Consider the following 16,538-nt stretch of genomic DNA (forward strand, 5'->3'; position numbering starts at 1 on the left):
TTACAGTATGTGACCATATCTCAATTTTTAGAAAAGAGCCAGGCAAATAAATAGACAGGGACCATCAAATATATTCGGTCCTAGTAAGATCAAGTCACAAGGGCAGAGACAGGCCAGTTCTGGACAGATAAACCTGAACAAGTAGAATCAGGTAGACAGAGATCACCAGACACCTGAAGACCCAAACAGAGCAGACCAGAAAACAAGTTGCTGGAGATCATAAAACAATCATTCCTGGATGGTACAACCTTATAGGAACGGTGGAGCAAGTAGGATCAGGTACACCGACAGTCCAGGAGACACAGGCAAATCGAGACAGAAAGTCTGATGGACACAGACACAGGAGGCAGCCCCGGATGTCCTGGGCCGGCGAGTGGGACCAGGTGAGACTAGACGGCCTCTGCTCGCCCCGCCCCTGGGCCAGCCCCGTCCTTTTGTGTGCCTAGAGGAACCCCATCCGGCCGGCCTGCTTTCCACGTGCCAGGCCACGCCCACTGCGGGCCAGTCCCTCCCCACAAGCCCGGCCCCGCCCCCCGGATCCAGCCCCCCTCTCCGGGGCCCGCGCCGACCCATCCCACCAGCCGCGCCCTCCTATAGTCCCGCCCCCAGAGCTAGCCCCGCCCCCAGCCGGTCACCTTTGCTGCTGCCGTCAGGTCCCCGGAGCACGGTGCACTCGTCGATGACCCCGAAGGGCTGGAACAGCCGCAGCACGTCCTCTTCTGACTGCTGCTTGTTCAGCATCCCCACAAACAGCTTCCGGTCCCCTGTGGGAGGAAACACCACCTCAGCCAAGTCCTAGCCTCCGGGAACTTCCGCATCCCTCCAGCAGAAAGCGGAGGCACCGGGGCGTGGAGTGGGGCCCCTGGACCTCCCCGGGGCCCTCTTCTACGCGTGTGAAGGAGGACGCAGCCTCGCGCTTTCCCTGCCTTCTCACCCGCCCACGTCCCTGAGGCCTACCACCTCATTCAGTGCCCTCTGCCTAGAATGCCCTCTCTGCCCAACTGCTCCCCATTCTAGGCAAAACGGCTACTCCCGCCTCTGTATTCCTCCCACCTCTCTGAGTTCTTCAGAAAGCCCACACACAGTACTAGGGTCTATGCCTTGCCTGGCCTGGGTCTATGTCTGTCTGCCATCTAAATTTTCTAGGCAGGGGTGAGCACTGAGGGTGCCTGCATTCTCACAGTACCCAGCAGAGCTCCCCATCGGACTTTCCCAGGGCTCCGGAGAAGCCAAAAAATCAATGTCTGATGAGTGAATAAAGGCATGTGTGTGCAGAAGACCAGTTGTCTGGGGAGCCTGGGATTGGCTGGAAGCCTGGCTGGGACCTGCCCAAGCCTAAGGCCAGGGGCCAGTCTGGCCCAGCCTCTCCCATGTGAGGGACTAGAGCCCTCTCCCGCCTCCCGGGGGAGTTGCACTGCTCTCCTGTAATCAGGGACCAGGCAGCTTCCTCTGTGAGGAATGGTGAGTTGGGTTGCTATGGAAACCCGTTCTCTGGCAGCTGTCATTCATGGGGGTGGGAGGGAGAGAGAGGGACAGGGAGAGACCAAGAGACAGAGATAGGCAAAGAGAGAAACAAGAAGAGACAAAGAGAGACACACAGAGAGGCTCTGAGAGAACCAGAGAGATAGGAGGAGAGAAAAAGATGAGAGAGAAACAGATAGAGAGGGAGATAGAGATTGAGAGAGAGACAAAGAGAGACAGACAGAGATGAAAACATGCAGAGCCCCCTCTCCAATCCCTAACCTTCAATGGAAGCCAGGCTGAGAGTGTGAAAATGGGCTCCCAGCCCAGATGGGCTTTACCACGCTCCTATGCATACACAGAGGTCCTAACAGCCCTGCCCCACACACCATTTCCAAGGCTGAGTGCTCTCCTTCAGGCCCGTAATCCATCTGAGATGGGGAGGAGGGGTCAAAGTATCTAAGAATGGCTAGTCTTGGATCCCATGGGGGACAGTCAAGCATCTCCTGATGGCACACACCCATCCTGAGGTCCAACTTCATGTAGACACAAGACAGAGCCTGCACACCCACACTCCCAGCCTAGAACAGTCAAGCACACATGCTTGCACATATACACCTACGCACCTATGCACAGCCCAGGCACACAGATGTGCACACAGACAGGCACTGAACCAGCCAGAAAACACATGCCTATGTGCACACACCCATACACATCTGCACACAGGCATGCCCAGGAATGCATGCTCACATACACACATATGCACTGGCTCATATATCCAATTGAGCACACACACAACCCAGAAAGCCATCCATAGTCCTTTGGGGTCCCCCAGTGCCTCTGCATCTGAAGATATCCATCATTGCAACCTGAAATGAATCAGGTATTTCAAGTTCTAGGGGAAAGCAGCAGGGCCTGGCCATACCCTCCACAGCTGGGCCTGTGGCCCTGCAGTTAGGAGGGACCCATGCCTTCCTTCTCTATCACCTTGCCCCACCCTCGCAGGGGCCTCTGCCTCTCCCACCACCTTTTGTGCAAGGGTTTCCCTCCTCCCGTTCCTCCATCAACCCACAGTCTGGCAGCCATGGAGAGATGACAACTACCTCCACGGCTTTCGCTGTCCGCAGGCTTCACCTGGATTGGTCGCGCCATCTGTGAAGAGAAGGGGAGGGAGGTCAAGGTGGACAGTGTGGGCAGCATGGTGGGAGCTTCTTCTGGGCCCTGCCAGGCACTCCTGCCCACTTCCCCAGCCTCAGCATCCCACCAGCTTCTGGCAGCAACCAGCACCTCAGTCACCACTGGGTATGACCAACTCAGTCACACCAAATGACACATGGTCCTACCTCCAGGGCTTTACTCTTGCTACCTGGAAAACTCCTACTTTGCCTTCAAGCCCCAGGAACAATACCCCTTAATCCAGGAAGTCTCTCTGCTGCACCCACCCCTCCTCCCCAAAGTTTGATAGATTGCTTGCCAAGATGGCACAACTCCTGTGGTCCCTGTATATAATGGGATATTGTGGCTCCTCTCATTGAGAACTGGAGTCTGTTTCTTTACCTCTTCTATCTGGACTTGGCCATGCAACTTGTTTTGACCAATAGAATATAGTGGAAGTGAAGTAGTGGGAGTTCCAAGCCTTGGCCTCAAGAGACTTGGCCATCTTGGAACCCTGGAGATTTCAGGGTGGACAATTCCAGGTGACTCACTGGAGGATATGATATCTCATGGACAGAGATGCCCTGCTGACAGCTCATGGGGGTCCCAGCCCAGCTAACCCCAGTCAATCCCCAATTGACTACAGCTGCATGAATGACTCAGGATGAATCAGCCAAATTGTCCAGTTAAGCCCACCCTGGGCTTGCCAACCCATGGAATCATGAATAAATAAAACGGTTGAGGCAGCTTATTACTCAGCAGCAGCTGACTGGTACACCAAGGCAGCTAGTTTTAGCCAGCCCCCTGAGCCACAAGTCAGGAGAACTGTCATACTTGAATGGACCAGCCTTCAATCTGGCCTCATTGTTCTGGACATGTCTGTCCACCACCCTCCAGCACTGAAACTGGAAGAAACCAATGAACTATTCAGTGGAAGAAATTCTTCCCTAACTCCAGCTCCTGCAACTTACCCAGTCCTGGGTATGAGCTAATGCAAGTATTTCAGAACAGACTTGAGGGATGTGGGGTTGGGTGGCATTTACTTCTCTCTTGGCTCTAGGACAGAATCTTCTTCCCAACCCGGTGTCTCTGGTAAACTGTTCATCCCAGTTCAAAAGCCCCCAGGCAGGCAATCCTTCCACCTTTTGGGGCCTCCTCCTCTCTCTGCCTCAGGGCAGGAGGTGTCTCCATGTTTCTGCTTCCCTCCAGACTGAGACCATCACATTACTCCCCATCCTTCAGGGCAGGGTACAGGAGAGAATCAGAGGAGTTTGCTGAACTGAAGTGACCAGAAGGAAGTGGTCAACACCTGCCATCATAGAAAGGCTCCTGGTCCCTCTCCACCAGGCCTGGGGTCGGAACGAGTGCTGGTCCCAGCCCCCCTCCCAAGTCAGTCTTGGAGTAGATCCCCACAGCCATTCGGAGGTACTTGATGATACTTGATAAGTGTCTTCTAATCACAACACAGCTGCCAGGCAAGTTTTCAGAGAGAGAGGCACAATTTTTACCCTGTTTTTTACGGATGTCAAAATCAAGGCCTGAAGAGGTATTTTTCTGCTCCCCCTCCCCTGGTGGGCCCCCTCATCTGATATGCTCCCCCATTTCAAGTGTGTGTCTGAAGCATATATGGGCCTCCTCAATGTGAACTCAGCCTTGGGAGCCCCAGAACTCAAAGGGTTTCTATTTCCCCCATCTTGGCCCCCATTTCCCCCAGCGCAATCATCCTGCCACCCAACCACACCCTCAGAGGGACCCTGACCACCTGGGAAAGGCCCAACCACATCTCCCTTCCCCCACCACACACACATACACACAAACACACATATGCACGCGTGCGCGCGCACACTCATCTTGGACCCTCTTCACCTGGGTACCACACCCCTCTAGCTGGAGGCCTGAGGAGAGATTATTTCAACCATATGGGACCAGTTTCTGGGCTGAGGGCAGACTGAAGTGGTGAAGGGAGATGGGAGGGAGGGGGCACCTGGGCTCCAGTCTCCCTCTCTTCTACCTCTCCCACCCGCCTCCGCTGGCCCTCACCTCCTCCCTCCCTCCCAGCACCTTGGGCAGATGAGGATGGGGTTGCCATGGCAACGCTGATTCACCACACGGAAGCTGGCAATTGTTGTTGCCATGGAAACAGCCTCTTAGGGGCGAGCCCAGCTCCTGCCTTGCACAAAAGAGATATTTAAATATAATCTTCTGGAGATGGATGAGCCGAGGGAGGGAGCGAGGGAGGAGGACCACAGGGAGGGAACCTGCCCCCATCAGGGTACCCTCCACCTTTACACCGTTCTCTGGGTCTGGATACCTGCTTCCCATCTCCCCCCACCTGCTGCAGAGCCTGGGACCTTCCGCCTACTAGGAGGCCCCTTCCCCCTCCTGGGTCAGCTCAGCGAGAGGAAAGGGGTCCTGGCCTGGCTCTAAGAAGCCTGGTGGGCATCCCCTTCCTCTCCAGTCCCCCACTCGAAAGTCGAGGTTCTGAGGCCCGGCCATCCACATCCCGCAGACCCGCGCCTCGCCTTACCCACCGGCCTAGAGATGTGCGCTAGGCTGGCATCCATGTGCCGCCGCCCGCCCGGCTGGCCCTGAGAGCACAGGCGCGCACACGCGCGCACGCTCGGGCTCTGCGCCTCGCTCTCCGCTCTCCGCTCTCCGCGCCCAACGCCCAGGCAATCCGCACGCCAGAGGCCGGGCCCTGCCCGCCCGAGCCGGGAGGAGGCGTGCCGGGGAGAGCTGGGTCTCCCCTCACCCCACCCCTCCTGTCGCCCCTGCCCACCCATCTGGCTCTGCCCACCTCCTTCCGGCTCCCTCTCTCCATCTGTCCCACCAAGGTCTCTGCTGAATGCCCTTCCTCGCTCCTCTACCTTCCCTGGCTCCCCACTGTTGTATCCTTTCCCTTCCCTTTCCCTCCCTCTTTACACTTATTCAACAACATTCTCATGTGCTTCCAGCTGAGTAATTCTGCAACCTCAGGGAGCATTCCACTAGTAAGGCAGTGGGGGAAACAGAAGGATATGCAGTTATTTCCAGACTCATGGGGTCAAGTGCTGGGAGAGCCTAGAGCAGAGAACAGTGAAGAGCCAAAGACTTTCCTGGAGGTGCACTGAAATGGAAAATGTGCAGTGGGTTTTAAAGTATGAATAGGAGTTCATGGCAGGGTGAGGGGTGGTGAGGAACAAACTGGAGCAATACCTATGTCCATTGATTCATTTAATCTGCAAACAACTTTATGAAATGGAAACATACTCCTTTTAAAGATGGGCAAATCAAAAAGGGAGAGGAGAAAATCAGAAGCAGAGACCAGATCTCCTGCCAGTTTTCTCAGGGGGAGTGGGGGTCTCTGAGAACCCAGCCATCCCTCCAGCCAAGGATCAGGTGGACTAGGGCTCTGGGCGGGCATACGTTAAGTGACTGGAATCCAGTCCTTGCTCTGCCACCCAGCTCTTGCTAAATGACTACAACCAAGCCATACACCGTTGGGAAAATAGGGTCCTTTATGTCTGACTTATGTATATGCTGCTGCTGCTGCTGCTAAGTCGCTTCAGTCATGTCCGACTCTGTGCGACCCCATAGATGGCAGGCCACCAGGCTCCCCCGTCCCTGGGATTCTCCAGGCAAGAATTCTGGAGTGGGTTGCCATTTCCTTCTCCAACGCATGAAAGTGAAAAGTGAAAGTGAAGTCACTCAATCGTGTCCGACTTTTAGTGACCCCATGGACTGCAGCCTACCAGGCTCCTCCGTCCATGGGATTTTCCAGGCAAGAGTACTGGAGTGGGGTGCCATTGCCTTCTCCATTATGTATATGAGAGATGAGGAAACTGATGCCACTTGGGGGAAGGACTGCAGGAAGACCCTTTGGTAGACAGGCTGGGGCCCCAAATATTCTCCTGGGTTTGCAAAGCTGTGCCTTTTGAAGGTGTGGGGGCCCAGAGAAAGCCCTGACTAGGTTGTTTCTGGATGGTGTGGAGGGGGATGAAGCAGGTGGACCCCTATCTGGGCTGTCTGGGCTAGCATTCCATGCTCTTCCTCTCTCATGCAAGCCCTTCTCCTGTTCTAGATTCTGCCGTGGCTCCCTATTGCCCTTGGGGTGGCGTGCCAACTCCTCATCCTGGCATCCGAGCCAACTTTGTTGCTCTGTCCCAACCATTCCTGCCCCTTTCTCCTCCCCCTCCCTGAGGACAATGGACTGGAGCACACCCCTGTGCACCCCATCCTTGCCCAACAAGCCCCTTGGAATGTAACCTCCCCCCGAAGCCTTCCCCTCCATCCTCCCTGCTTCAGTTGCTTTGCCCAGTCATTGCCTTGATGACAGCATCTCCCCCCACCCTTAGCACACATTCTGTTCCTCTCTAGGAGGGGTTTCCAGGGTCAGGGCTGAGGTGAGGGGCTCTAAGACCTCCTCCTGAGAAAGAACCAGCATAGGGTGCACAAGCGGCAAACAGGATGAGACAAGACAAGACCTATGGTTTCCAGACTCCTGTCCCACAGGCAAGAGTTGGGCAGGCGTGCTGGGCAGAGTGCCCGGCACGGGAAGTAACCCAAGAGCTTGTGCCAGGCGTGTCTGAGCTGTCCCCATTTCACGGGAGAACACGAGCTTGGGAAGAGACGTGACTGGCCAGAGTCCCACAGCTCGACTCCTGGGATGATGAGTTCATTCATTCGGCTGTGTATTTGCCAAGTGCATGCTCAGCCTCTGGTGTGTCCCAGCTCACAGGACCCTCAAACACACCACAAACCCATTTTACAGATGAGGACACTGAGGCCTCAAAAACCATATCCTGAGACACTTGGCTCCTCAGGGGCCTCCTGCTCACTCCCAGGACTGGCTTGACTCTGAGCCAAGTCATGAAATGTGGGGGTGGGTTCTGCAAAGGGACCACTTCAGATACCCCTATGTACACAGAAGGGGGTTCAGGGTTTCAGGGAGGGGCCTCTGGTGGGGTGCTCACAGTTTGACAAACTCAAACTCATCCCTTTCCAGAATGCTCCGATGCGCTGCATGGCTGCTCCCTGATCTGGCTCATCCCTCACTCCCAAGAGCTTCACAAAGAAAGAGATAGTGTTGCCTCAAATGGCCACCAGCCCCTTGCCATCCTCGAGGTGGGAACTGGACCTGTTGCCTTTTGTCGCCAGAGTGGGACTTTCTTCCATCCCCAGGATCCCCACCGTGGGTTTGACAGGCCAGCGGAGAATCCCTGTAACAATCGGAGGCGTCGGCCCCGTGTGGATTCCAGGGTCCTGTGGTCCATGCTGGGTTCTATTCTTGGATTCTGTTATTCATTGTAGGATCTTATTCCAGAATGCTGAGATCTGATTAAACTGCATCCCCCATGGACTCTGCTGTCACATTCGAGGTGGGAATTGGAAGGGGTGTGTGTCACTTGCTACAGAAAACAGCATTGCGGGGGGGAGGGGACGTCGGCTGTGCCAAGGTGGGGGAAGATGCACTGAGCTGGCAAACCACTGGGACCACTCCCTCGTTCATCAAAAGATGAAGAGACAGAGGTGTCGATCTGTACTGTGTCCCCCAATGCGTGCGCGTGCACACACACACACACACACACACACACACACAGGGATAGGAAAGGTGCTGGCAGTCTTTGTCTCTAACATGGCCCAGCCCAGGGCCCCTGTCTCCCGGGCAGTGCGCAGGCATGTGCAGCATGTGACCCTGCAGGGCAGGCTTTCTTCCACAGCCAAGACTCCATTCTCTGGCATTGACACCTATGGGGAGGCTTAGACTCCTGTGCTCAGACATGCTGACAGGTAAAGGGTCCTCCTGTCCAATAGACCCCACGTCTCCTTGTGCGATTAGTGAGCAAGCCTCCAGCTCTCCTACTGTAAGACTGGTTCCATTTCTGTGGGTGTTCTTGTGGAGGGAGGCTCACCCCCAAAGACAACCCCTTCTCTCATCAGAATTGGAAGACACACATATTCAGGGATCCCGAACTCCTGTGTATGAGACTGACCCAAACGTGGCATGTGTCCACCCAGAGCAAAACACTGGCAAGGATCTCTGTGCCTTAACAGCAAAACTAGAGACAACTCACATGTCCACCAGCAGGAGGATGGATGAATAAACGGTGCATCCAGGCTGTGGAATACCACACAGCAATGACAAAGCACAAAGCTACAAAGCATCATATTGAATCTCATCCGCATGGTAATGGAAGAAAAGGAAGGGCTGATTGCCATAAAAGTCAGAACAGGGGTTCCTCCAAGGAGAAGAGAGGGGCTTGGGCTTGGGGACGTGGGTCGGGGTGGTTTCCGGGTGCACAGTGTAATGGGTGCTTGCTTTATAGTCAGTTGGGTTGCATGCACTTTTCACTAAATGTGCAGTATTTTTCAAATTTTAAGAAAAAATTTAAGCTGAGCCCCTCTGTCCCCAGGATCTAGCTCTGAGCCTCCTCTTTATTTATCAGACATCTGCCCTCACCTCCAGGGCGCAGGGAGCAGCTTACAGGAAACTCCAGCAGAGAAGCCACAGGTTCAAGGTCTGTGTAGCAGGGTGGGTAGAGCCATAGTGCTCACCCTCCTGGGTGACCTAGGACAAGTCCCCTCCTCTCTCACCACAGTTCCCTTGTCTGTCACATGGGGCCAGAGCAGACCCAGGGCCCTGCTGACATGGCAGCTGGATGAAGTGCCCCCAAAGTGCTGGGGGACAATGATAACACGAGGGAAACTGAGCCCTGAGAGGAGAAGAGGTGGCTTGAGGTCCCTAATCCCTCCTCAGCTGTGATCTGGTGTCAAAACGAGACAGACAACTCCCTAACCTAGACGTATAATGATGCTGCACCATGCTCCTGAGTCTAGAACATTCTAGGTCTACACTGTTGAACAGTCTAGAACATTCTAGATCTGCACTGTCTAACGTGGTGGCTGATCCCTGATCTAGAACATTCTAGATTTTGCAGTGTTCAGGACAGTAGCCTCTAGCCACATGTAGCCAGTGGAAGTTTAAATTTACATCTATTAAAATTAAATAACATTAAAAATTCAGTCCCTGAGTCACACTCACCCCTTTTCAAAGGCTCCATAGCCAAACGGAGCAAGTGTCCACCCTACTGGACAGTGGAGACAGAACATCCAGTAAATTCTATTGGATGATGATAGCCCAATATGGGGATGGGCAAACTACAGCCCTTTTCTGCACCCCGCCCCAGCCAGTTTTTGTCAATAAAGTTTTATTGGCACTTAGCCACACTCAATGTGATTGTTTTGTGCTTTCAACAGATGCAACAGAGGCTGTATGGCTGGCAAAGCTGAAAACATTTGTTCTCTGATCCTCTCCAGAAAAGTCTAAAAACTGACTCCATTCTTGGAAAAGCTCTGAGTAGGTTTACAACAACTTGAGGAAAGGAATCTACTTTTTCAATTGTCAATTTTATAAAATTCAACTCCACATTGAGCATCTCTGGTAACCACTAAGTGTTCTGGTTGAGAGGGATTGAGGGTGTGCAAGACACACACCAGATTTTCAAACACTTGCTGCTGCTACTGCTAAGTCGCTTCAGTTGTGTCTGACTCTGTGCAACCCCAGAGACAGCAGCCCACCAGGCTCCCCCTCCCTGGGATTCTCCAGGCAAGAACACTGGAGTGGGTTGCCATTTCCTTCTCCAACGCATGAAAGTGAAAAGTGAAAGTGAAGTCTTAGGATGAAATAAAAAGAATGTGAACTATCTCATTAGTAAGTTTTACATGGGCCCTACTGACAGCCTCTTGATAGGATTTTGGGACAGTGGGTTAGAATAAAAGAAAGCATTAAAATTCATTTCACCTGTTTCTTTCTACTCTTTAAACGCTGCTCCTAGAAAAATCTAAATGCTGTATGTGGTATGCATTCTACATATTTCTCTTAGTACTGTTCTAGAACATTCACCAGCTCCTTATTCTCCTAAACAGGGTTCCTCAACCTCAGCACTGCTGATTTTGGCCTGAATCATTTTCTGTTGTGGGGGGCCGTCCTGTGCACTGTAGGGTGTGGAACAGCAGCCCTGGCCTGTACCTGCGAGATGCCATGGTCAAGATGATCATCACAAATGTCCTCAGACATTGCCCAGTGTCCCTGGGGGCAGTAAACTTCCATTAGGTTCTCGTGCGTTCCCACACTCAGCTTGCCAGGCACACTCCTGCCTCCACGTCTCAGTATGCTCCGTGCTCACATCACCCCCATCTGCCAACACCCTCCCAGTCACTCAAGACTAGCTCCAATGCTTCCCCCTCCAGAAAGCTGCCCTGTTTGCCCTCCATGAGGTCATCACCACAGGTCACCTGGTTCTCCCTTGAGATGCAGTTCCCCAGTCACCCTTCCATCCAGCTGTTCATTTTGTGGTCACCCCCTGCAGTGAAGTGAATGGCTGTCCTGCCCCAAAACGTGTCCAATACCTAACCCCTGCAATCTATGAATGAGACCTTATTTGGAAATGGTATCTTTATAGATGTAATTAAGTGACAGATCTGTGCACAAGGTCATCCTGGATTTAGGTGACCAGGACTGGACTGGTGTCCTCATAAGAGAAAGGCAGTGGAGATGGCAGAGATGTAGATATGGAGGAGAAGGCCACCTGACAACAGAGGCAGGAATTGGAAGGATTACAGGCCAAGGATTGCCAGCGACCACAAGAAGCTGGGGCAGGGCAAGGGGAAGGGAGGAAAAACTGGTTCAAAGGGGATGCTGTGGGCAGTTTGAGCTCTGCTGGGTATGGGGTGCCTGAAGGAGTCACCAAGGGGTATCTTCTGTACACAGAACTGGTAAGAGAAGTGCAGCATCAGGCCTACTAAGTAGGTGCTTAATAAAAGGTTGCTGGCTGGCTGGCAGGATAGATACGGATGAAAGAATTGGATTGTGCTAGGAGAGTGAGCAGAGAGAGGAGGACAAAGAGCCCTGAGACTGGGACTTCCCTGATGGTCCAGTTGCTAAGACTCCATGCTTCCAATGCAGGGGTCCAGGTTCTATCCCTGGTCAGAGAACTAGATCCCATATGCTGCAACTAAAGATCCTGCATGTTGCAACTAAGACCCAGTGCAGCCAAATAAATAGATAAATACATATTAAAAAAAAAAAAAAAAGATGCTGTGGCTTCTTCCTGGCTCACTCTCAGATCACATGCCCTGAGGGAAGCCAGTCACCATGCTATGAGGTCCCTCAAGTAGCAAGCACTGGGGAGATGCCCACAGAGAGGAGCGGAGGCCTCCAGCCAATAGCCATGCACTGGGCCAGATTTGCCAGCCACAGTAAGCTCTGGCTGATGACTCCACTGCAACCTCAGGAGAAACCAGAAGCCAGAACCATGCAGCCAACTCATGTCCCAGTTCCTAACCCCTGGCAGCTGTGAGACAATGCATGCTGATTGTTTGAAGCCACTAAGCTAAGGAGTAATTTGTTATTTATTTTTATAAATAAAAATCTTGGCCACATAGTGAGGCATGCAGGATCCTAGTTCCACAACCAGGGACCGAACCTGTGCCCCCTGAAGTGGAAGTGCAGAGTCTTAACCACTGGACTGCCAGGGGAGTCCCTGAAGAGTAATTTGTGACACATCGGGAGATAACTAATAGAATCCACTGAACCCCACTGTGCCCCTGGGTGCTACGGACAGACCTGCCCTCCAGTTTCCTGTTGGTTTGGGGAGGTGTTGGCAGAAGGTCCAAGTGAGGGAAAAGAGTGAATCCAGATGGTGTTTGTTCACCTTTGCGTATCTGGTCCCCTCTCCTAGCATGTCCTTCCTCCTCATCTTTCAAGTCTCTTCTCAAATGCCACCTCCTCAGTGAAGCCCTCAGTGACCTCCTCAACAGTTTCTTCCCTCTACCCCACCGCATTATACTCTTCCGGTGCTGAAGATCCGGTGCTGGTTCATCGTCACATGGCAACACCAGGTGGAAACTAAACAAGGAGCCCGCTGATGTGGCCGCCAGAGCGTATGCTCTCGCTTCTGCCACTTCATCTTTCAAAGAGGGGCTCTTTGCTCTGCAAGGTAAGGTTGAGGCCACCCCCCAAACCTTTGGATGCTTGCTCAGAGTTGAGTCAAACTCATGCCACAGCTTCCGGTTCCTGGCAGGTGAACCCCAGATTGTCCACTGTCAGCCGTGTAGCATCCATGCTCCCAGCAGGAATGGCAAGATGCCACCCTAGCATCCTCTGAAGCCCCTTGATACTGAAGGGTCCCTGAGATTTCTAGAGGGAAAGGCGACACCCCCTGCCCCCAAACTCACGGGGTGGGGTGCTACAGATCTCACTGAAGACCTGGCTTGGCAGGCTGAAGGGGACCTTCCATCCTTTCCTGGGGGCAGGGACCTCCTGCCCACCCAAAAAGGACAGGGCTGACAGGAGAGAACCAGCAGGCCCAGAGCTTGGGCCAGCCTCCCCTGGGGAGGAAATACCACATAAAGAGTCATAGCTTTACTTGCTCCATAAGGACAAGGGGAAAGAAAATCCCCTCCCTTCTTATGGTGAGAGGTAGGTAGGGTCCTACCAGGTAGGTAGGCCTCCCTGAGGCCCACAAGGCCCTGAACATCTGCCTTCATCCTCTCCTTGCCCTCCCCTCCTCCCTCTCTCCTCCTCACTCTCTCTGCTTCAGGAACACGGCCCTCCTGGTTGTTCCTCCAACACACCAGGCACCATCCTGCCCCTGGACCTTTGCTCCTACTGACCCTCTGCCTGCTAATGCTTCCTCATCCTCCAGTGACACTCTCATGTGAAGCCAGGTGCCCTCAGGCAGTGTGCAACCTCCACAACCACACAAAACCACCCTGACATGAAGTGCACAGCCAGGGATGCAGTTAACACACAAGAAATGCCCATCTGGGTGATGATTTCTGTGTCTCTGCTCCATTCGTCTCTTTCTGAGTTCAGAGGCAGATGAGCTTCACAGCTGACCCCAGGAAGGACCTTAGCCTTCCCCAAACTGACAGCATCCCCTCCATCTGCCCCTTCACTTCCCAGCAACATCCAGCACTCACCCCGGGCAAGGTCTTCTGTTCGTGCAGGGCAGTCTGAGCTTTGATGGCGGAGTCCCTGGCACAGTAGGTGAGAAAGGCACAGCCTGGAGGGGAGAGAAATAGAAGTGTTAGGAGAAAAGGAGGCTGTGCACCCATGTTCACAGGAAGATCCACTGTGAACCACTCACAGGAGATCCGTAGAGGAGTCAGATCCACAGAGACGGAAGGTAGATGGTGGGGGCCATGGGCTGGGGAAGGGGATGGGGAGTCAGTGTTTAATGGGGACACAGTTTCAGTTTGGGAAGATGAGAAAGTTCTGGAGATGGATGGTGGAGATGTTCGCACAACAATAGGAGTGTACTTAAAGCCACTAATTTCTGCACTTAAAAATGGTTAAAATGGCAAACTTTCTGTTATGTATATTTAACCACAATTTTAAAAGCTTAGGAAATAAAAGAAGGAAAAGTGATTAAGGTGGTAAATTTAAATTATGTGTATTTCACTATAATTTTAAAAATAGAGAAAAGGAGGCTGGAGCCCCCTTTGGGGTGGGGCAGTTAGGAGTAGCTCAGCTCTCCCCTCCCATACCCACACTTCCCAAAGGGTGAGACGGGAAAGGCAGAGAGGCGAATCAGCTGTTAATTAAATCTGTGGCTGATGCTAAAAAGCGGGGTGAGATGGGGGGTGGGGGAAGGGGGAAGCGGCAGAGCTGCCGCCCCAGGGAGGAGGATAGTGAGGGGCACCAGCAGCCCCAAGGAGCCAGAAGAAGCCTCAGCACTGGACTGAGGAGCACAGTAACTCTGCCACTAACCAATTCTGTGGCCTCGGATGGCCCGTTGCACCTGTGTGGGCGCCTCAGTTTTCCCCATCAGAACAGATGCTCGGAGGGTGCAGTGGAATGGACCAACCTAGATGCGGGGGCGGAGCTAGAGGGGTGGGGCGTGGCGTCAAATGGAAGGACCAATCAGGAGAGGCAAGGGGCGGGGCCGGCTCTAAAGTGGTCCAGAGCCGGGGTGTGATTGGAAGACGTCCTGAGTGGGGGCAGGGGGTGCGAGGCATGAGAGCCATAGAGACAAGAAAGGTTGCAAGACAGAGACCGTAGGGAACTGAGCAGAGGGAGGCGCCCAGAGAAAGGCCAATGAGATTAAAGATATTTTAAAAGATTTTGTGGGGTGGGAGATGGCAGGCAAGTTCTTTGGGATGGACACAGGGATCCGGGCCTCAGAGCTGGGTTTGCCTCTCTAACCCCAGGGGACCTCAGTTTCACCGACTGAAATGAGACCATCGTTGGCTGCTCTGATGCTGTCGAGTCCTGGGTCCTCCACCCCCAGCTCCCTTCCCGTGGTCTCTCAGCTTCCCCCGACGGGGACCCCCCTGTGCAGAGCCCCTGGGAACAGCTCTGGGGGCACCACTTTCGCCCCAGGCTGGAGTTAATTAAAGCTGCATCCTGCTGGGCTGCGCTCACTTCTCCGGCTGCTCCCACCAGCTGGGCCTGGTGGTGGGGAGGAGTCTCTGACCCAGGCCTGAGAGGTGCCCTGGGGCCCTGGGGAAGGGGCACCAGGCAGAGCTGAGGACAGCTTCTAACATTCATTTTTTTAAAAAATTGTGTTGGGAATGTAAAATGGTGCGGCGGCTGTGGAGAACAGTTTGGCAGTTCCTCAAAAAAGTTAAACATAGAATTACCATATGATCCAGCAATTCCACTTCTGGGTATATATCCCCAAAGAATTGAAAGCAGGGACTCGAAAAGAAACACTCGTGCTCATAGCAGCATTGTTCGGGACAGCAAAAAGGTGGAAAAAACCCAAATACCCATCAACAGATGAATGGATAACAAAAAGCTGTCCGTCTATACAAGGACCACAAAGAAAGGAGATTCTGACACCTGCTACAACATGAATGAACCCTGCAGACACGATGCTCAGTGAAATAAGCCAGACACAGAAGGACATTTACAGTATGATTCCACTCAAATGATGTCCTAGAGGAGTCAGATCCACAGAGAGAAGGAAGTAGATGGTGGGCCCAGGGGCTGGGGGAGGGGATGGGGAGTCAGTGTTTCATGGGAGACAGAGTTTGGGAAGATGAGAAAGTTCTGGATGGTGGGGATGGTTGCACAACAATATGAATGTGCTCAGTGCCACTGAGCTGTGGACTTAGAAATGGTCAAGATGGCAGATTTTGCTATGCATATTTTACCAGAATAAAAATTTGTAATAGGAGATATTACAAATACACCCTCTTTATATATTGTGTGTGCTTATCCTTTTTTGGTTATATTTAACGCCCATATCTTCTCCCAATACACGTCTTCCTGCCTTTTTTTTTTTTTTTTTGAGATTCTATTTTCTGAATTGAATCTCCAGGGTCTTCAAGGAATGCAGAGGCACTAAGAAAATAGCCATAAGGCCTGAGAAACATTAGGCATGGCTGGAAAGAAATTGGGAGGTATAAAAGAGGGGCAAAGCCCTTTCTCCTTGGGTCTTTTCTTGCCTGTGGAGCCCTATATGCAGAAGACAGAATGTGTCGGCTCTAGGAGTGTAGGTATAACCCTTGAACAACATTTTGCCAGCCTGTGGGTCTGTCTGGAAGGCTTGCAGCCAGATAGACGGAAAAAAACAACCACCAAAAAAAAAAAAAAAAAAAAGGCAAAACATGCAAGCTGCTGTCCCTGGTACTGAAATGTCTCCTTGTTTTCTGGGCCCTATCTTCCCAGCCTCTTAGCTTCTTTTTCTAACTGGTGAAAATGTGTCATATTTACCCATTTCTTGATAAACAGAGCCTTGAATTTCAGTTTCTATTAGGGCTGAATTGTTTCCCTTCTCCATCAACTCAACTCATTCTCCTAATCTCCAGGACCTTAGAACGTGATCTTATATCATTGCAGATATAACAGTAAAGGTGAGGTCATACTGGAAGTAGGGTGGACCCTAATCCAATAGGACTGGTACCCTTATAAAGGGGGAAACTTTGATCCAGAG

General features: G+C 52.6%; 1 protein-coding gene across 6 annotated transcripts in view; it reads right to left on the minus strand.

Moving 5' to 3' along the window:
* The window catches only part of CELF5 (CUGBP Elav-like family member 5), a 51,352-nt gene that overhangs the window by 19,128 nt on the left and 15,686 nt on the right, over positions 1-16,538 (minus strand). For 4 of the 6 annotated variants that reach the window (XM_070793143.1, XM_070793140.1, XM_070793139.1 and 1 more), the window contains exons 2-4: positions 13,579-13,661; positions 2,562-2,613; positions 636-764 (exon numbers count right to left, since the gene is read on the minus strand). In XM_070793143.1, coding sequence (XP_070649244.1) covers positions 636-764; positions 2,562-2,613; positions 13,579-13,661 — 264 coding nt within the window. Of the gene's footprint in view, positions 1-635; positions 765-2,561; positions 2,614-5,147; positions 5,220-13,578; positions 13,662-16,538 lie in introns of those variants that run through there. The other 2 variants (XM_070793141.1, XM_070793144.1) reach the window with 2 other exon arrangements.

The sequence above is a fragment of the Bos indicus genome, chromosome 7 (assembly GCF_029378745.1).
Source record: "Bos indicus isolate NIAB-ARS_2022 breed Sahiwal x Tharparkar chromosome 7, NIAB-ARS_B.indTharparkar_mat_pri_1.0, whole genome shotgun sequence".
Classification (NCBI taxonomy): domain Eukaryota; kingdom Metazoa; phylum Chordata; class Mammalia; order Artiodactyla; family Bovidae; genus Bos; species Bos indicus.